The sequence below is a fragment of the Lacerta agilis genome, chromosome 8, assembly GCF_009819535.1.
Source record: "Lacerta agilis isolate rLacAgi1 chromosome 8, rLacAgi1.pri, whole genome shotgun sequence".
NCBI classification, from domain to species: domain Eukaryota; kingdom Metazoa; phylum Chordata; class Lepidosauria; order Squamata; family Lacertidae; genus Lacerta; species Lacerta agilis.
The window spans coordinates 12,607,644-12,628,406 of NC_046319.1; the positions used below are offsets into that span (position 1 = coordinate 12,607,644).

The window sequence follows — 20,763 nt, forward strand, 5'->3', positions numbered from 1 at the left end:
CCCAGGCCTAAGCCATACAGGTCTTTATAGGTCATAACCAACATTTTGAATTTTGCCTGGAAACAAGACTAGTAGCCCGAGGAGCTGCTGTAACAGGTGTTTTGTCTGCCCCCTATTATCGGCCCTGGTCAGCATTAAGATAAATTCAACAGTGTAAATAAGTTTTGATGGAAGTAATAATGGAATACTGAATGGTTTAGTTGATACAAAATATACAGGGATTTATGCTATGCAAAATGAACCATGGAAAGAGAAGATAAAATTGATATTTTAAGGTGGTTTAAATGAGTCCTCTAAATTGTAAAACAAAATTTATTTCTTTTTTAAAAATTATTTATTTACAACATAAATCCACCACAACTCAAACAAATCCACCACCATTAGACATAAACATAACATAAAATAAACATAACATATAACAAACGACAAAATAAAAGACTTCCTTTATACTGTACATGGCCTCCTTGTTTACTTCTTATGAACTGTTTCCTTTATGAGTTGTTATTACGAATTTTCAAATTATGACTTAAAAACAAACAAACCAAAAAAAACCCCACAAAGTCCCCTGCAGACATTAATTGAAACAGGTTCAGGTGTGTATTTTAGGGCACTGTTTTGTAAGGTATTCTTTACATTTCCCCCATCCTTTTTTTAAATTCTTGCCTGGGGAGTCCCCTAATTGCCTCTGTTACTTTAGCCAATTCAATATAGTTTAATAATTACCCTGCCATTCCGCTTTTGTTGGCACGAATTCTTTTTTCCAATTTCTGGCAATTAAATTCCTTGCCGCGCCTGTGGCATAGAGGAATATTTCCTGATCCTCTCTTGTCATACCTGTGTACGTTATCCCTAATAGGAAAGCTGCTGTATTTTTCCTAGTTATACTTAAAACATTTTTAAAAGTTCATTATACACTATGTCCCAGAAGCTTTTGGTTTTTTCACAGGTCCACCAAACCATAGCTGTCAACACTCCGTGCTGTTTCCCAATGCTATAATAAGGGAATTTCCCACAAAAAGGGGAAAGGTTGACAGCTAACATGTCCGAATGTCCCCTCTGCTTTTTCCGTACCTCCAACACAGATTTGTTTTTGTTTTATACATTTTAGGTATTTTGGCAGGTGTTAAATACCATCTATAAAACATCTTGATTAAATTTCCCCTCAAGGCTTCACAGGCTGTAAATTTCCAGTTCTTTTCCCATACTTCTTCCCATGCTGTTAAGTTGATTAAAGGGTAAAGGGACCCCTGACAGTTACGTCCAGTCGCAGATGAGTACAGCTTCTGGGTCCTGTGGCCAGCATGACTAAGCCGCTTCTGGTGAACCAGAGCAGCGCACAGAAACGCCATTTACCTTCCCGCCATTTACCTTCCTGCTGGAGCGGTACCTATTTATCTACTTGCACTTTGATGTGCTTTTGAACTGCTAGGTTGGCAGGAGCAGGGACCGAGCAACGAGAGCTCACCCTGTCGCAGGGATTATTCGAACCAACCGCCGACCTTCTGATCGGCAAGCCCAAGAGGCTCAGTGGTTTAGACCACAGCGTCACCCCCGTCCCATGTTAAGTTGATAGTTTTCCCTATATCTAAAGCCCACTTGATCATTACCTCCTTGACCTGTTCATCTTTGACCTCCCACTCCAATAATGTGTCATACATTTTAGATATTACTTGTAAAGCAGAAAATTTAATATAAATGATTAAAAGGTAAACCCTACGCAAATCCAGAATGGAGTCCCTAAGAGGTCGACGCGATCTTCTGGCAACCCTTTCACTCAAGCACTCACTTTTGTGCTATCTATCGCAGAGGTTTGATTTAACCCCTGAAAGGCACACTCCATTGTTTCTTGAGACAGGATGCCAACAAAATAGGCAATATGCTCCCCCCCCCCCCAACTTTAAGCTTTTATATTCGACTGAGAATATCAGGCTATGCATGGCACTTAAAAACCTTGGAAGAAGCCCCGCCGAGTTTAATGGACTTGTTCCAATGCAAAAACAAAAACCCGTGCACTCAGATTGAAGGTGCAACGTGGCCTCACTTGCCCTTGCTGAAGAGCCACGTGGAGAGGCTTCAGCCTTCCCCTCCTCTCAGCCAATCAGGAGCGCGCATCGCCCTCCCTCAGCTGCTCCGCGACGTCTCTAGCTTTCTCGCTCTCACGCGCAAGGAACGCCCAGCGCCCCACGTGGCCCGCCCGCCCCGCGAGCTCACCCTACCCTGCTCGCTCGCCTCGCCTCCCCATCGAATCCACTCTGCCTGCAGCCAACGAGAGGCCGGCGCTGCCTCCGCCGGCCCCGTGGACGCGGCTCCTCATTGGTCGTCGCCGCGCTCGGGCGCGCCTCCCTTGAAGCCGCTGCTGCGCCGGTTCGGCTGAGGCGTGCACAGGTGGCCTGCGCTTGCGGAGGCGAGGCGGAGCGGAGGGGGCAGCCGCTTCGCCTTGCCCAGTTCGGCCGGCCATGGAGCTTGGCCTGGGAGGAAGAGAAGGAGGAGGAAGAAGGGCAGCAGCTGGAGGGGAGAAGGAGGAGGAGGAGGAGGCAGCAGCCCCAGCAGCCGTCATCCAAGAGGGCTGGTTCCGCGAGACGTGCAGCCTCTGGCCCGGGCAGGCCCTCTCTTTGCAAGTCCAGGAGGTCCTGCATCACCAGCGGTCGCCCTTCCAGGAGATCCTGGTCTTCAGGAGGTAAGGGTGCGGGAGAAAGGCCAGGATGCGGATGCGGGTATTGAGCACGTGAGGAAGGCGTGCACGGGTGCACTGCCCCGATCCTGTCAAAAGCACAGGGCGGGGCTGCCTTTTAGTTGCGTTTATACAGCCCACCTTTTTGTCCAAGGAGTCTTCCCATCCACCCACCCCAAGAAAAAAATCTCATTGTTTGACTCCCCATAACAACCCTGCGAGCTCACCCCATTGAGCTTCTGTGGCCAAGTGGGGCATTTGAACCTGGGTCTCAGTGGGACACCCTCCGCTCCTGTTTTTCAAACTCTGGTCCCCGGCTGTTGTTGAACTGCAACTGTTGTCATCCCTCATCACTGGTTGTAGATGGAGACCCAGGTTTGAGAAACACTGTCCTAGGCGCCGCCTCTCTCTCAAGGTGACTCCTTCCTGGCTGGTGGCAGCTGCTGCCTTGGAATTTGACAACCGGTCCATCTAGGTCAGCATTACCCGCACTGACTGGCAGCGGCACTGTTGGGATTCAGAAGCAGGAGTCTTCCCCAGCCCTACTTGGAGATGCGGGGGGGGGGGGTTGAACTTGGGGCCCTTTGTATGGAAGGCAGGTGCTATTGGGTTCTAGCCAGCTGTTAGGGATGGTGTGAGTTGTAGTTCAACAACATCTGGAGGGCTGTATCTTCATCGACCTCTGTATAAAGGCAGAGTTGTTTTGGAGGTAGTTAGGGGAAGTGATGGCAAGTGACGGTCAGATTTATGATGAAGGTAACTTGGGACAGGAAAGGCAAGTGATGGCCTAGTTCAGGAACAGGGACCCTTTGCGCCTCCATAGGTTGTTAGATTCCCAGTTCTCACCAGCCTCAGCCAGCATGGCCAGAGGTCCCTGTCCTTGCATTAAAGGCAGCTTAGGGACAGTGAAGGCAACTGATGGCCTACTTCAGGGATGGGGAACTTGTGGCAACCCAGGTATTGTCACTGGAGCTCTGCAACGTTGGTGTTCAGGGACTTAAAGGGGCATATTTTGGTGACCATACACCTTTGCCCTGCTATTCCGACCCATCATTTCCCCTGCTCTCTTCTTCCTCTAGCAAAACATACGGGAACGTCTTGGTCCTCGATGGCGTCATCCAGTGCACAGAGAGGGACGAGTTTTCGTACCAGGAAATGATCGCTAACCTTCCCTTGTGCAGTCACCCAAACCCACAGAAGGTAAGCCCCGTCCTGCTGGGGGTCCATCTTTGGACATGATCCTGTGAAGAACTTTGCTCAATCAGGTCCTCTAGGCTAGCACACACACACCCTTTTTTTGATACCTGCATATTTTGCCACATTTGATTCTTTGGGCTGCCTCCAACTAAGTCCTACTGGAGAGCAGACCTGCTGAAATTAACGGGCCCTATTTAGTCGCGTCCATTGACTTCAATGAGTCTGCTGTGCACAGGGCTAGCATTGGATCCAACCCTTTGTTAATTTTTATTGGGTGGCCATGAGCTTTTAGGGTTACATGTATTCACAGTTCAACTGTAAGTTGCTTTCGGTTGTTCTTTGAGAGTGGGTGGTAGGCAATCAAATTTAAAAAGTAAAGAAGCAGAAGATTGTAAAGTGCAGAAAGGGGCGAGGGCAGGGTTCAATGCTTAGATTAAGCTTGACAGAAGGGAAGGTTGCAGTTGGTCGGGGTGGGGATCCTAGATTTGTAGAGTTGGAAGGGACCCTAAGGATCATCTGCTCCAACCCCCTGCAATGCAGGAATCTCAACTAAAGAATCTCTGACCACACACCCTCCTCAGCCACACCCTCTCTGCTTTGCATGTTTTTGCCTAGCCGGAATATGTCTTTGTCCTTGGACCATGACTGTGCCTCTTGCTGGTTTGGATGGAGGGCAGAGAGGGGCGTGTGAGTGGAGTGGGGAAACTAGCCTACTGCCCAAAGGTAAAATTTGCGTTTGTTGCTCCACCCAATTTTGCTTCTGGTCCCGCCCGCCACTGGCACACGGCCTCCGAGAGGGAACATGGCCCTCGTCTAGGGAGATGAATAGGCCGCCGTTCTCGGAGCAAAGTAACAGTGCCGTCTCCACCACACAGGTGCTCATCATCGGGGGCGGCGATGGAGGAGTCTTGCGGGAAGTGGTCAAGCACCCCTCCGTGGAGTCCGTAATACAGTGCGAAATCGACGAGGTAATTGAGTCAGTTCCGCTTATGAGCCAGTGTGGTGTAGTGGTTAAGAGCGGTAGACTCGAAATCTGGTGAACTGGGTTCGCGTCCCCGCTCCTCCACATGCAGCTGCTGGGTGACCTTGGGCTAGTCACACTTCTCTGAAGTCTCTCAGCCCCACTCACCTAACAGAGTGTTTGTTGTGGGGGAGAAAGGGAAAGGAGAATGTTAGCTGCTTTGAGACTTCTTGGGTAGTGATAAAGTGGGATATCAAATCCAAGCTCCTCCTCCTCCTCCTCCTCTTCTTCTTCTTCTTCTTCTGGATTGTTGCCTGTAAAGCAGGATTCCTCCAAACTGTGATCCTCAGCCTACAGTCCATGGCATGCAACTTAAAATTGCACGGCATCTCCCACAATACATTTATGATTGCTATAACAAGCAGAAAGGTGGTTAAGTGTGGTTTGTTTGGTTGACCAGTAAAGTGGTGGCCAGTGGTCCGCCAAGACCCATGGCAGTTTTCAAGCGGTCCTCTGGTGGTGGGGTGAGATGGGGTGTTGGGAAACCAATAACAGAGAATTTAGAAGGATTCGACCTCAAGAGCTCGGCAATGGGTGAAGGCCTGACAGAATTGTAGTGTTGGAAGGGACCCCAAGGGTCATCTAGTCCAACCCTCTGCAATGCAGGAATCTGCACTAGCGCATCCATGACAGATGGCCGCTCAACCTCTGCTTAAAAGCCTCCAAGGAAGGGGGAGAGTCCACCACCTTCCCATGGAGCCAGTAGACTTGTTGAAATAAACAAATGAAGGTGACTAACTTAGGCTCATAAATTTTGAGGGGCCTAGGGCACCGCTGGCTGCAAGCCAAAGTTTCTGTGTTAGTAGCCTACTTTCTTTCCTCTTGCCCAAGCTCCGAGGGCGTTGGCTGTCTTGTCATCTGCTGCATTTTGGAGCTCTTTGACAGGATAAAAGCAATTATCAACCTATCCTTACCCCAGGGCTATGATTTCTTAACTGTCTTCCTTATTAAAGACCTACTTCCTTGTCCTCTAGCTGTGAAGAGTTATAGATTTGTAGAACTGAAGGAAACTATGCAGCTTATCTTGTGCAACCACTGCAGGGCAGGAATCTTTTTGTCCAGAGTGGGGCTCAAGCCCACGGCCCTGAAATTTAAGAGTGTCATTCATGCTCTACCAACTGAAAAAGAGGGGAGAGAAGGGGGGTGTCTCCACCTGCCTTTGGAGTAAAACATCCTCCTTCACCCAACTGGAAGTTTTTTTTTGTTTTGTTTTGCAAGATGAGGCAGAGAGAGAAAAATGCATTTTGCATCATGCTAATGAAATCTTGCCAGGGCCTTGAAAAACCGACGCACACCAAAAGTCGGCAGGGATCCAAATAGGAGCAGGTTTGCACAGGTAGCAGCTGCAACAAAATGCTGCAGTGCCGCCTTTCAGTCCCTAACAGGAGCTTGTGTTCAGAGTTCCTCCAAAAATGCAAAGCAGGCCAGCTGAGCCTTTCCTCCCCATCCCAGGGCTGGTCCCTTCTACAGCCGACATTCCTTGGAGATGCAAGGCACATTGCCTCAATGGGAGGAGATTTAAGTTGAACCACTTTGGTTTCGGATTTCTGCTTCTGGATTCTCCCGAGCAGCCCCGAAACCTCCCCCTCTGCCCCCCCCCCCGGTCCTGATTTGGCTCTCCGAGCCGAATAGGGGGTCTCCTAACAACGCTCTACACCTTTCACAAACTACAGTTCCCAGGATTCTTTGGGAAAAGCCATTACTGTTTAAAGTGGTATGGTGTGGCCTGGAATGTATCGTGCAGATAGGACCCAAGTGTGGTTTCCAGTGATTTATTTATTCCAGTGGTTTTAGTGATTTATTACTGTTATTTATTTAAAGCAATTTCCATGCCTAAAATCCTGTTCTTCATTCAACCCAAGCTCATGGAATCTCAGCTTGGAGTCTTAGCACAAAAGGAAAAGGGGATAGGGAAGGAGGAGGAAGAAAGCAAACGCAGGCACATTTATTAATTTATGATACATGGTTTTGTTCATTTTTCTTACTGTACACCTATGACTTGGTGGGAGGTTTGCCTCCTAAATGTGTGGCTTATCAATTGGGCGAGTAAATAGACAAACCCTTTTTCTTTTTCTTTATGGCAGGATGTGATCCAAGCATCTAAGAAGTACCTCCCAGGGATGGCCGTGGGATATTCCAGCCCGAAACTCACCTTGCATGTTGGGGACGGCTTCGAATTCATGAAACAGAACCAGGAGGCTTTTGATGTGATAATCACAGACTCTTCCGACCCCATGGGTGAGTGTGGAGGGCGTCGGGGATCTTGGCCGGCGACTGTGATTGGATCGTGAATCTTGTGTACATGCCGGGGCATGCACTCTTGGGGTTGACCTGGAGGCTGCAGCTTGTACAGATCGCACACCTAAGTGGCTTTTGGGGGCAAATGAATTCTGGGATTAGCACCGTCTGCCAGTCCACTTCCAGGTCAGTTTCAAGGTGTTGGAAGTCCCTATACAGCTCAGGAGCGGGTGACATGAGAGGCCGCCTTATGCTCCCAGCAAAAAACTGCGGTCTGCGGGAAAGCTCTCTCTGCAAGTTCCAAAAATCCCTGAATCCTGTTCTGTGGGAACTCCTGGCAGGGCCTTCAATGTGGCTGCCCCTGTTCTCTTTCAGGTGTTTTTTTTTTTTGTAACATTAAGCAGTATGTAAACACTTTTAAACACTTTGGACCTTTTGGGTCAAAAGGAAAAGGGAAGAGGAGAAGCAAATTCAGACACTCTGATTAAAGGTAAAGGTACCCCTGACCGTTAGGTCCAGTCGCGGACGACTCTGGGGTTCCCATAGCTGTCAACCCTCCCTGCTGTTCCCCACTGCTATATACATAGCTGTCAACCCTCCCTGCTGTTTCCCAATGCTATAATAAGGGAATTTCCCGCAAAGAAAGAGAAAGGTTGACAGCTATGGGTTGCGTGCTCTATAGGCAGAGAGAGCCGGCGTTTGTCCGCAGACAGCTTCCGGGTCATGTGGCCAGCATGACTAAGCCGCTTCTGGCAAACCAGAGCAGCGCATGGAAACGCTGTTCAGCTTCCTGCCGGAGCGGTACCTGTTTATCTACTCTCACTTTGAAGTGCTTTAGAACTGCTAGGTGGGATTAGCGTAGGATAAATGCTCTTTTTCTTTGTTAGGTGGGAGTTTTGCCCTCAAAGGTGTGGCTTGCAGATTGAGTGAATAAAGGGATGAATGCAGTTTTGCAGGCTGTGATCCAAGCGATCCCAGAAATACCTCCCAGGTGTTTTCATACTGAACCCTTCCTGGTGCTGTTCCTTCCCCTCCAGGTCCTGCAGAAAGCCTCTTCAAAGAATCCTACTACCAGCTGATGAAGACAGCTCTGCGGGAAGACGGCATTCTCTGCTGCCAAGGTGAGGGACAGCCAAAATAGCCTGTATGCTGATGACCAGTTAGGGGCACTGAGCATATTTCTGAAGTGTTGGGGTTCCCCCCCCCCCAGGGATGGAAAGCCTGGTGCCCCCTAGATCAGGGGTTCCCCTACTCGGATCCATGAGCTTCATTCAGGTGGTCTGCAGCATGTTCACATTAAATACTCGTATTGGGTTTTAATTGGGTTTGTATTTCTTCCTGTATTATTTTTCATTCTACTGCAGTTCAAACTAATGCAGCCATTTTAATAAGTAATGGAAAAAATACATAATTTATCTTAAAAACTATTGTATACACTTAAAATCATTAGTAGGGTTGGAATAACACTTGTAGTTTAATGATGAATTTTGGACACAAGGGGAGGTAAAAGATGCAGGAAGAAATAATTAACAATAGGACCCACAGAGGGGAGATTCTTTGGAATCTTGTTTCTATGTTGTATGTTGGATATACATACTGTAAAATTTTAATCTGAAGACCAACCAAATACATACATACATACTCAGCAAAAATGCAATATGTAAAAATGAATCAAGGTATAAAAGTACAAATTGAAATACCATGCTGCATTTAACACAGTGCATCAGGGTTGTTGCGACAGCCAAAAAAATAATGTAGGGCCTTCTCAGTGGTGGCACACGTGCAGTGGAACTCCCTTTATCAGGTTTCTGTGTGGTCCAGCTCAGATCTAGTTCTTTGGAAGCCTGCCCCCTAGTGCCTGGGAGGTGGAAGGGCCACAGGGTCTTGGCTAACCAAATACCAGCTCTTCTTTCCCCCAGCTACCCAGGAAAGCTTTGATAACGCCCCTCTCCAAATTTGTCTCTCGTCCAGGCGAATGCCAGTGGCTGCACCTGGACCTCATAAAGGAGATGCGCCAGTTCTGCAAGTCGCTGTTCCCCGTGGTCGAGTACGCCTACTGCACCATCCCGACCTACCCCAGTGGACAGATCGGCTTCATGCTCTGCAGCAAGAATTCAGTAAGGGATATTGTCTGCCGCCTCTTTCCGTCAATTGGGGCTGGGAGAGCGGAGGCTTGAATCCTGGCGCAAGCCCTATGGAGAGCATTGAAACTTACGGGCATGGATCACTCCGGTCCATTAACGTCACTGGGCCCGCTATAAGTACAGTGGTACTTTGGTTCTCAAACTTAATCCGTTCCAGAAGTCCGTTCCAAAACCAAAGCGTTCCAAAACCAAGGCACGCTTTCCCATAGAAAGTAATGCAAAACGGATTAATCTGTTCCAGACTTTTAAAAACAACCCCTAAAACAGCATTTTGACATGAATTTTACTAAGTAACAAGACCATTGGTCCATAAAATGAAAGCAATAAACAATGTACTGCAGTCACACAATCAATCAGTTGCTGAGCTGGGTTCCACACAGTCACAAAAACACAAAATAAATAGCAAAAACAGAGAGACCTCAGCGTAGCACTCAAAACGCAAGTGCGGCACTTAAATTGGAAGCGTAACACTCAAAGCGGAGCACGTTTGGCTTCCAAAAAATTTGCAAACTGGAACACTTACTTTGCAGTTTTGGGTTCCAAGTTGTTTGAGAACCAAGGTAAAACTGGGTTGCATGCACCCCCTCCCCCCCCCCCAGGACTTCTGTCCGGCTGTTGTGACTCTCTCCAATCCACACCTCTTTCCTGGGCCACTGCCTCTCGCCCTCTCCTACCTCACAGGGTCGTTGTCAAGGTGGCGGAGGAGATGCATGTATGCTTCCTTGGGCTATAAATGCAATAAATAAGGATTAAATGGGGAGATGGAGAACCTTGAGCTCCTTTGGCAAGAAAGGGCAGGGTGGGGTGCATTACAGGCAACACCCCATTGATGCGGAGATTACATTACTTAGCATCAGTAAGCCCCCCTCCCCCCCAATTCTGCCCCCTTGTGGTGTGTTCCAATTAGACACAAACAGGGATGTGCCTGCAAATAAATCCAATTTTTATTCTTCCTGCAGAACACTAATTTCAGGGACCCTGTCCAAAAGTTGTCCCAGAAGGAAGTGGAAGCAATGAATCTTAAGTATTACAACTCGGATGTCCACCGGGCAGCCTTTGTCCTGCCTGAATTTGCACGAAAGGTAAACCACCGGGGCTGAGATGCTGTCCTTGCAAAGTGAAGTTTTCTTTTCCTAAGCCGGGGTGGGGGGGAAGCAACTGGTATTTGGAAGGATTGCTGCCTCCAATTTGCCGTTTCTCCAAGAAAAGCCACAATCACACCATACATTTAAATTATTACTGTTTTTTCTATTCTGTTTACTGTTAACAATAATAATTGTCATTCACCCAAGGTCCCAGGGCGGATTCCGACATTAAAACACAATATTCAAAACAATATTAAGACTACTTGCCACCGCAGAAAGAAGGCAAGACCTAAAAATTACTGCACTTTGATATTACTTTTAAGTACAGTGGACGCTCAGGTTGCGAACATGATCCATGCGGGAGGCACTTTCACAACCCACAGCGCCGTGTCTGCGCATGTGCGGGTCACGATTTGGGGCTTCTGCGCATGCGCAAAGAGCGATTTAGTGCTTCTGTGCGAGCGCCGAAACCCGGAAGTAACCCGTACCGGTACTTCTGGGTTCGACGCGGTGCGCAACCCAAAAACGTGCAACCTGAAGCGTCTGTAACCTGAGGTATCACTGTAGTCATGGCTTCCCACCCCCCACCCCCAAAGCATTCTGGGATCTGTAGTTCGTTAAGGATGCTGAGAGTTGTTAGGAGACTGCTATTCCCCTCCCAGAGCTACAATTCCCAGAATTTCCCTTGAAGAAGGATTGGTTGTGAAACTCTGGGAACCGTAATTCTTGGAGGGGAACAGGGGGTCTCCCAGGACCCTTAACGAACTACACTTCCAGGAATTCTCTGGGGTGGAGCCATGGCTGCTTGAAGTGGTATCATGGTGTTGTGAATGCGGCCATGGAAAGCCCCGAATGAGGGTCGCTCCGCCCTGTTGATTATCCTCATTTTCCTTTTCCTCCCCACCAGGCTCTGAGCGCCGTCTGAGAACCCCGACGCAGATCCACCTCTGGCCTCAGATACCCCGGCGGGACGGGAAACCCCGGAAGCCTCATCCACCTAGCGGATCGTCTCTGGCGGCCGGCCTGACGTGGTCCTCGCTTGCCTTGCGGCCTCTAGCCTACCAGCTAAACATTCCTTCCAATTATGTATTTAAAAAAAATGAAAGGACTCTGGGTTTGCACCCAAACGCAGGACCCCACTTCCAAACACCCCCCCCCCCCCGCCCCCATCCACCTAGTTCAGGCTTCGCTGTTGGCCCATTGCTTGAACTCGTCTCTCCAACATGTGGAGCGTTAATGTAGAGCCTTCAGGCTCCTGCCTGCTTCCTTTTTAACACCCCCCCCACCCTGAAAATGCTGTATTTATAACTGACAATGTATCTCCCTTTAAAGTGGTTGCCATCTAGTCTGGAAGGACCAGGCACAATGGTTTGACGCTCTGCCTTTCGAGGGGACATCGGGATTGGCATTGGGTGGGGTGGGAGCTGGCATAGTTGGATACGTTTTCTCTGCCCCCTCCCCTTGCCTCGCTCCCCCTTGCCCCCCAGCTCCACGGAATGCCCACACCTCTTCCCTCCTTGCCTGGTCACATGCGCCCCCCCCCGCCTGCCCTGACTCCTGAGCCCATCAGCGGGGGTCTCTTCGCGGCGTTTCAATTGGCTGAGCGCCAAAAGACCAAAGTTGTCTGTAGAGAACCGTTAACCTTTTTGTATAGTAAACGGAATCAAAATTTAAGTATCATTTTCTTAAGGGGTGGGTGGGTGGGTGGGTGGCTGAGCTTTTGAGATAAGGCCCACTCTCAGGGTGCCTTTCTTATTACGGACTTCCCGGGCGCTAACATCAGCCGGCGTCACGAGCGAAACATTTCCAACGGCTCATCATCAACTCAGCGCCCAAATTGCGGCTCTAAATCATGTTTCTTCTTTGGGGGTGGGCCTAGAAATTAATTGGGCCTCTTCCCCTCTCCCCAGTTACTAAAAGACCTGGTCCCATCAGCATTCAAGGCCTCGGCAGTAGCACCTGCCTTTGTGGGAAGAGTCAGAGAAGCCAGTGTGGTGTAGTGGTTAAGAGCGGTAGACTCGTAATCTGGGGAACCGGGTTCGTGTCTCCACTCCTCCACATGCAGCTGCTGGGTGACCTTGGGCTAGTCACACTTCTCTGAAGTCTCTCAACCCCACTCACCTCACAGAGTGTTTGTTGTGGGGGAGGAAGGGAAAGGAGAATGTTAGCCGCTTTGAGACTCCTTCGGGTAGTGAAAAGCGGGATATCAAATCCAAACTCCTCTTCTTCTTCAGAGAATCGTTGGTCCTCAAGATCTTTCTGTATGACAACTTCTATCATCATTGGCTGCGCCTGCTGAGGCTGATGGGAGTTCAGCTGCAGCTGGGGTGGGGGTGGGGCATGCAGCTTCCCCGCACCCATCTTAAGAACTGCTGGGTTGGGATCCGAGGACCTTTTAACTTCAGTCTTGTTGTTTTAGAGCAGGTTTTCCCAAACTTGGGTCTCCAGCTGTTTGGGGACCTCAGTTCCCATCATCCATGACCACTTGTCCTGCTAGGTAGGTTGGTGGGAGTTGCACTCCCAAAACAGCTGGAGACCCAAGTTTGGGAAACCCTGTTTTAGAGCTCTGCTCATGTATCTGCCCACCCCCCCCCCCTTTAGCTATATGTATTACTGTCAAGGATCTGTGGCCTTCCAGCTGTTGTGAGGCTCTCAACAGCCAGCACGACCGTCACCTGTCCAAGAACTCTAGACCAGTTGCCCATCTTGGACCATTTATATGTGATTGCAAAATGACTGTTTTCAAAGGTGATCTTGGGTTGGAAGGGGGGGGGGTTCCGTTAATACCAGCCTGTGCTTGAAAATCAACTGAACTCTGCCCTGTGATACAAGAAAGGTTTGCCCAAAGTGTTGAGTTGGTTTTGTTCTCCCCTTAAAAAAATAATAATGTCATGGAGGTGGAACAGTGCATGTATAGAACGGGGCAGAGAGAGACATTATTTCCCCTTTAGGGCATTTGCTCTGCTTAAAGCAGTGGAGAGGGAGGCTATGGCCTTCCACATTCCGTTGAACTCCCATCCCTGTCAATCACAGACAGTGAGGGCCAACAGTCAGTTGGGTGATGGCATTTGTAGTCCAGCAACATCTCAAGGGCCGCAGGTTGCTCCTCCCTGCCTTGTATACCTGAAGGAGCGTCTCCACCCCCATCGTTCAGCCCGGACACTGAGGTCCAGCGCCGAGGGCCTTGTGGCGGTTCCCTCCCTGCGAGAAGTGAGGTTACAGGGAACCAGGCAGAGGGCCTTCTGGGTAGTGGCGCTTGCCCTGTGGAACGCCCTCCCATCAGATGTCAAGGAAATAAACAACTATCTGACTTTTAGAAGACATCTGAAGGCAGCCCTCTTTAGGGAAGTTTTTAATGTTTAATGCTGTATTGTGTTTTAATATTCGGTTGGGAGCTGCCCAGAGTGGCTGGGGAAACCCAGCCAGATGGGCGGGGTATAAATAAATTATTATTATTATTATTACCGGGTATTTCAAGTTGCCTTGAACGAAAGACTCGTGGCCTTCCTGTTATTGCTGGACTCTAGCTCCCAGCAACCTGGGCCCAGTGGTCATGGATGATGGGAGTTGTAGTCCAGCAACATCTGAGAGGCTCACAGGGCCAGCAGCAGGAGAAGCTTCCACTGCTCCCAAAAAACCCAGCCTTTTTTTCTATTCTGTTTACACTAGAACTTGGTAGTATATGTAGAGCTAACTTAATAAGAATCTCTTTACTTGCATGGCTCTTGTTTTGTTTTGTTTTTAGATCTAGGAATTAAGGCAGCCTCTAAATAACCCAGTCAAACTATTGGTCCACCTAAGCCAGTATGGCGCTGTGGGTTAAACCACAGTGTCTAGGGCTTGCTGATCAGAAGGTCGGCGGTTCGAATCCCTGCCACAGGGTTAGCTCCCGTTGCTCGGTCCCAGCTCCTGCCCACCTAGCAGTTCGAAAGCACGTCAAAGTGCAAGTAGATAAATAGGGACCGCTCCAGCGGGAAAGTAAACGGCGTTTCCGTGCGCTGCTCTGGTTCGCCAGAAAGCGGCTTTGTCATGCTGGCCACATGACCTGGAAGCTGTCTGTGGACAAACGCCGGCTCCCTCGGCCTATAAAACGACATGAGCGCCGCAACCCCAGAGTCGGACACGACTGGACCTGATGGTCAGGGGCCCCCTTTACCTTTAAGCCAGTATTGTCCACACTGACCAGCAGTGGCTCGCCAAGGGCTCAGTGAGAGAGAGAGAGAGCAGTTTTCCAAACCTACCTGGGGATTGAACCTGGGACCTTCTGCATGCAAAAACTGGTGTTTTTCCACTGAGCTGTCTGGCAGCAGTCCAACCTGGGAGTCTCTCTCCCTGCCCTTCCTGGAATTGATTGGAATTGAACCTGGGACCTTCTGCTTGCAAGGAAGATGCTCTGTTACTGAGCCACAGCCCTTCTCTAGTTTTTGCCTGGCAGTTCTTGCCAGGAGAGAGAGAAAGAGAGAGTGAGAGACTGGGAAGCAGGTGGGATGATATGCCATGAAATCTCAGTGTCAGCTCAGCATGTTTCCGGTGGCGTGGGAGAGCTTGGGTACATGGGCACCAGTAGGGCAATGGCAAATTCAGAGGGGCAGGCTTCCTTTATGACAGCCACACCCACTTCTAAGACTATACAACTAAGATTATACAACTATCTTATACAATAATAAGAATTAGGGATGCATTGCAACTATCGACGCAGATATCCCATGTGTTGCCTTTCAGCTAGATCTGCTGTTTTCTGGGAACGTAGCTGGGCAAGTGATTTGGAGGGCTCCAATATTTGCTTTCAGAGTGGCTTAAGCTGTTTTCCTATTGTATGTGGCAGAGCGTGCCACTGAAGCACCTTGACTTTTCAATGTTACCAAAGGCTTAACTTTAGAGCAGTGTTTCCCAAACGTAGGTCTCCATAGAATCATAGAGTTGGAAGAGACCACAAGGGCCATCCAGTCCAACCCCCAGCTGCTTTTGGACTGCAATACCACTGATCTTGCTAGCTAGGGATGATGGGAGTTGTAATCCAAAACCAGCTGGAGACCCAAGATTGGGAAACACTGTTTAGAGCAATGCAAAAACAACTCCCATGTTTTTCCCACGCACCTTCTCCAAAGTGACCCTAGGAGCTGATCACCAGTGACCGACTTGCCTCCTTTCACTCGGATTGGCTCCAGTCAGCACAAAGGGTGAGAGGACTTCTCAGCTGCTATATAGTTCCCATTTTGTACTGGCTGGGCAGTCCTAGGACCCTAGAGTCTGGGATTCTGCTACAAAATTAAAAATGGGTCTTTGGCCCCCTGCAACCCTAGATCGCCCCTCAACACTGGTGGGTACTAATCTATTTTAGGGACACGGGTGGCGCTGTGGTCTAAACCACTGAGCCTCTTGGGCTTGCTGATCAGAAGGTTGGTGGTTCGAATCCCCGCAACAGGGTGAGCTCCCATTGCTCTGTCCTAGCTCCTGCCAACCTAGCAGTTTGAAAGCACGCCAAAAAGTGCAAGTAGATAAATAGGTACCGCTCCATCAGGAAGGTAAATGGTGTTTCCATGCGCTGCTCTGGTTTTTGTGTTCTGTTGCGCCAGAAGCGGCTTAGTCATGCTTGCCACATGACCCAGAAAAACTGTCTGCAGAGAGGACAAACGCCGGCTCCTTCGGCCTGAAAGCGAGATGATCGCCGCAACTCCATAGTCGCCTTTGACTGGGCTTAACCATCCAGGGGTCCTTTACCTTTTAACCTGTACATGCTGTGAGCCTCTGGGACAGAAGCTGCAGAGGCTGTTCTGTGCCAAACGATTGCCCCACCAGGTTCAATATTGTCTACACAGATGAGCCGTGATTCTTCATGGTTTCAGACAGGAGACATTGCCAAGCCCCTACCGGGAGATGCCAGGGATCGAATGTGGGACCTTCTGCATGCAAAGCAATTGTTTGGTCACTGAGCTACAGGCATAGAGGTGTTTTAAGCAGGTGCTGAAAAGAACACAGCAAGAGCACCTCCCTGCTATCAACAGGCAGGGAGTTCCGAAGTGCAGGTGCTGCCATGCTTTGTAAAACGGTATCTTGCAAGTGTGGAATAAGTAAGATTTGGCGCCTGTAAGGGTGCCGGTTCTGATGATTGAAGCAGTCAAAGTGGGTGCTCATGGGGGAAGGCAATCCCACAAGTAAACTAGTCCCAAGCAGTTCAGGGCTTTATAGTAAAAACATTGGTCTGGTAGCAAGTCGTCAGACAGTGCAGAGCTTCTGAGCAGAGGTGCCAACAGAATCTCACTCCTACCAGCAATTGAACACAAGCTGCAGGTTTTGGGTGGAGTGCAAGGGAAGCTCCACATATTGTACATTCTCCCAATCTTTTATGGTTTCTGTTCCTGAAAAAGAGACCACGTATGACGTGCTCCAGGCCCGAGTCACCAACGAAGGCCTTGCTAAAGTACCGGTACATCAAGGAACAAGTCATGCCACGGTCCAAGGAGGCTTTGCAAGTGAGGAGGTGCGTGGCTCGAATTACGTGGGGAAAAGCTAATGGCTGCAACACAACGGGCTCCAGATCCCTCTCCGCTGGCTGATGGCAGAATTGTTTTGCATTTGTGCTTCTTTTCTAATTAGAAAAAGGACATTACGACCAATAAAGTTAGGCTTAGCACAGAACCACTGCTGTCCTGTCCCTATTAAGAGGAGGAAATGTAAAAAGAGGCTATTAAAAAGATGGAGGCCGCCAATAATCATATTTTCAAAAAGGAACAAAATAAAAAATAAAAAAAATTCCTTCCAGTAGCACCTTACAGACCAACTAGGTTTGTTATTGGTATGAGCTTTCGTGTGCATGCACACTTCTTCTGAGTCAGAGCATTGAATGTTAGGCCCATCTACCAGTAGCTCTGTACTGCCAACAAGTGACTGGCAGCGATTCTCCAGGGTTATGCAGAGCAGCTTTCCCTGGTCTCTTGAGGGCCCTGGAACCCATGGAACTTCTTCTTTGGTGATCACTCGTAGTTGAGTAAGATTGTCTTCCATAAAAACACGGTCTTAACAGTGAGCCCGTAACTTACTGTGGAGGCCCATTCTGGATCCACAGTGGGGACATAGGTTTCTGGGCGGGAGCTGATCACGGTGAGAGTTTGCCAAGCGTGCCTTCCTCTTAGCACGTTTCTCCCTTTCGTCCTGAGTTCGAACATCTTCAAAGCCCATGACACCTTCGATAAAAGCTGTTCTCCAATTGGAGCGCTCACAGGCCAGTGTTTCTCAATTGTCTGTGTTTATACTACATTTTTTTAGATTGAGAGAGTCTTTGAACCTCTTTTGTTGTCCACCGGCATTACACTTTCCATTTTTAAGTTCAGAATAGAGTAGTTGCTTTGGAAGACGATAACCAGGCATCCGCACAACATGACCAGTCCAACGAAGTGGATGTTGAAGAATCATCGCTTCAACATCTTTGCTTCTTCCAGTACACTGGCATTAGTTTGCTGGTCTTCCCAAGTGATGTGTAAAAATTTTTGGAGATACCATTGATGGAATCTTTTGAGGAGTTGGAGATGGCTTTTATATAGAGGAGGGAGAAAGGTTGTTTTCTGCTGCTCCAGAGAAGCGGACACGGAGCAATGGATTCAAACTACAAGAAAGAAGATTCCACCTAAACATTAGGAAGAACTTCCTGACAGTAAGAGCTGTTCGACAGTGGAATTTGCTGCCAAGGAGTGTGGTGGAGTCTCCTTCTTTGGAGGTATTTAAGCGGAAGCTTGACAGCCATCTGTCAGGAATGCTTTGATGATGTTTCCTGCTTGGCCGGGGGTTGGACTGGATGGCCCTTGTGGTCTCTTCCAACTCTATGATTCTATGATAAGTGGTCCATGTTTCACAAGCATACTGTGCGGCATGTAAGCACCTTTGCAAACCGGAGGGACTGCTCAAGTCATGCATGTGGACTGTGGACGCACACACACACAGGCATGCATGAATCTGCACACAGTGAAAGACTGTGGTGCTTGAAATTTCAGTGGCGCCCTGTGCCATGCCAAATTCCGGTGCCCCTGCCTTCCATTGGATTTCATAGCTGCGGAGCCCCAGAAGCTCCCCCTCTCATTCCACTACAATTCATGTACATCCAAAGAGGACGAACATTGGAAGAGTAAGGGCAAATGCTGCAACCTTCCCCTGTAGGGAAGTTGCCCAACTCCCCCAAACCAACTCATAGATTCTACTGTACTGCACTTTCCTGTTGTGCAGATCCAGAATTGAACCCAGAATCAGTTGCACATGTATTAATCAGACAGAGGTTGCTTCAAGCTCCATAAAGACCAGTGCTATACTTTGAAATTCAGTTGTATCCAATATTACTTCTGTTCAGAGGAGACCTGTTGAAATTAACAGATGCGTGTGCATCATGACCAAAGCACTTGCTTGGCTTCTAAATCAGTGGTGAGGAGGTGCTATTGCAAAGTCAATGAACACAACCTGAAAAATGGACTAGAACCATTTTTTCCTTTTTACATTTATGGATTATTGAGTACAAGTGCCACAGGCAAGTAATAGCACCATCACAAAAAGTTAAGAGGCATCCAGTAGTCATAACATGCTGGGAACAAAACAAACCCTGAAATACTCAGCAAAGCCTCCTCTCGTCACACACCCCCTCCCAAAGATCACTTGGGATAAATGGTTTGAGAAAAGGACACTTCTATGCCATGCTTAGAACTGCATTGGGCTGTCTTTTCAGTAGAAAACCAAGGTTTATCTCGGAGCTTGAAGGCAAGCTTGTGGCCTTGTTCCTGATTGTTTGAAGTGGGTCTGAGACAGTGCCGGATTTACGTATAAGCTAAACAAGCTATTAGGGCCTCACTCTCTTGGGGGCCCTCAAAAAATGTAAAGAAAAACAAAACTGTCCATTTCCAAAATCTAAGATAAAAAGCAAATAAAATAAAACCCACAGAGTGGCTGGGGAAACTCAGCCAGATGGGTGGGGTACAAATAATAAATTATTATTATTATTATTATTATTATTATTATTATTATTATTATTATTATTATTATTATTATTACATACAGCAACAGTGTTCTGTAGGCTCCTATTTGTTATGTGCAAATGGCTTTAGATACCAATTAGGTCCATAAATTACCATATAGCATATATTCGACACAAAAACAGCGACAATTTGTTGTTGACAAAGGACTGCTGGACATATAAAGGGCCCCATTACCTTCAGTAGCTTAGAGCCTCATCATTATTTTGAGGGTCTCTGGGGTTGTTCTGCGTGGAAAGAAACCAGTGGCAATGGGCTGATATTTGAAGACCATGCACTGAATTTTTGAATGTTTTTTGGATGTATTGGATTTGGAAGGTTTAGATAACAGATTCGGCTGGCACGCTTATTTGTGGTATGACAAGGTTAAAGTACATAGAGGCTTTTTAAACCACACTATAAAAAAATCAATTTATGAGGTCTGGAACAGATATAAAACATTATTAGAATGGAAAACTCCGTGGTGGCTTTCACCACTGGAAGCCTTCGCAGTAAAAAAGAAAAATATGGTAAGTGATTGGGCTACATACAAAGACTTGTTAATGGAAGTTGATAACAAATTGAAGCTAAAGTCATTTGAAGAGGTAAGAGGTAAGCTATCAGATTGGTTGCAGTAACATCAATTCCAAGATGTATTTAAGGAAGATAGTAGGAAAAATGGTTTTGGTAACACAAAATCAAAACTAGAGACAGAGTTGCTAAACAGCAAAAACAAAACAAAAACTGTCAAAAATGTTTAAGTTATTAGAATGGCGTACAAAGGATGAAGAAGTTAAGTCGGTTATGATTAAATGGGCTCAAGATTTTGGTCATAATACTGAATTAGATAAGTGGGGAAGATTTTCAACAAAAACAATTAAATTTACTGCATGTACTGCACCTAAGGAAAATTTAATGAAGATGATGCAAAGATGGTATTTGAGGCTGAATAAACTTGCTAAAACGTATAGAACTCAAGATAAGGCATATTGGAAAGGCAAGGAGAAGGAAGGGAACTTCTTCCATATGTGGTGGAAGTCAAAGCTTACTGGGGCATGATATACAGTGAATTGAAAAAAATAATCATTAAATACTGTATACTTTTATTAAAAAAAAAAAAAACGGAGGCTGCAAGGACACTTTTAGCCCACAAATGGAAGCAGCGGGAACTTCCAACTTTGGAAGAATGGCAGATAAAAATGATTGAATATGCAGAACTGGCAAAGCTGACAGATAAAATCTGAAACCAGTGTGACAAACGGTTTAAAAAGGAGTGGAGTAATTTATACAATATATGAAAGAACATTGTAAACATTTGAGAACATTTGCAGGTTTGATTTAAAATATTTTGTAATAATTTTTGAAACTGATTTACAAATACTAAAGTAATTTTTTTAAGTATAGTAGGGAGGTAAAT

At 47.5% G+C, this 20,763-nt stretch overlaps 1 protein-coding gene across 2 annotated transcripts; it reads left to right on the forward strand.

The window, feature by feature from the left end:
- The first annotated feature begins 2,352 nt into the window (after positions 1-2,352).
- Positions 2,353-11,512, forward strand: SRM (spermidine synthase). Of its 2 annotated transcripts, XM_033159505.1 has the most exons (8): positions 2,354-2,677; positions 3,751-3,871; positions 4,744-4,836; positions 6,974-7,127; positions 8,165-8,248; positions 9,099-9,244; positions 10,231-10,353; positions 11,264-11,512. In XM_033159505.1, exons 1-8 carry the CDS (start codon positions 2,457-2,459, stop codon positions 11,279-11,281), a joined length of 960 nt encoding a protein of 319 aa, XP_033015396.1. In that variant the 5' UTR covers positions 2,354-2,456; the 3' UTR covers positions 11,282-11,512. The 2 variants fall into 2 exon arrangements, with proteins under 2 accessions (XP_033015397.1, XP_033015396.1); XM_033159506.1 differs by lacking the exon at positions 4,744-4,836 and having other exon boundaries at positions 2,353-2,677.
- The last annotated feature ends 9,251 nt before the right edge of the window (positions 11,513-20,763 follow it).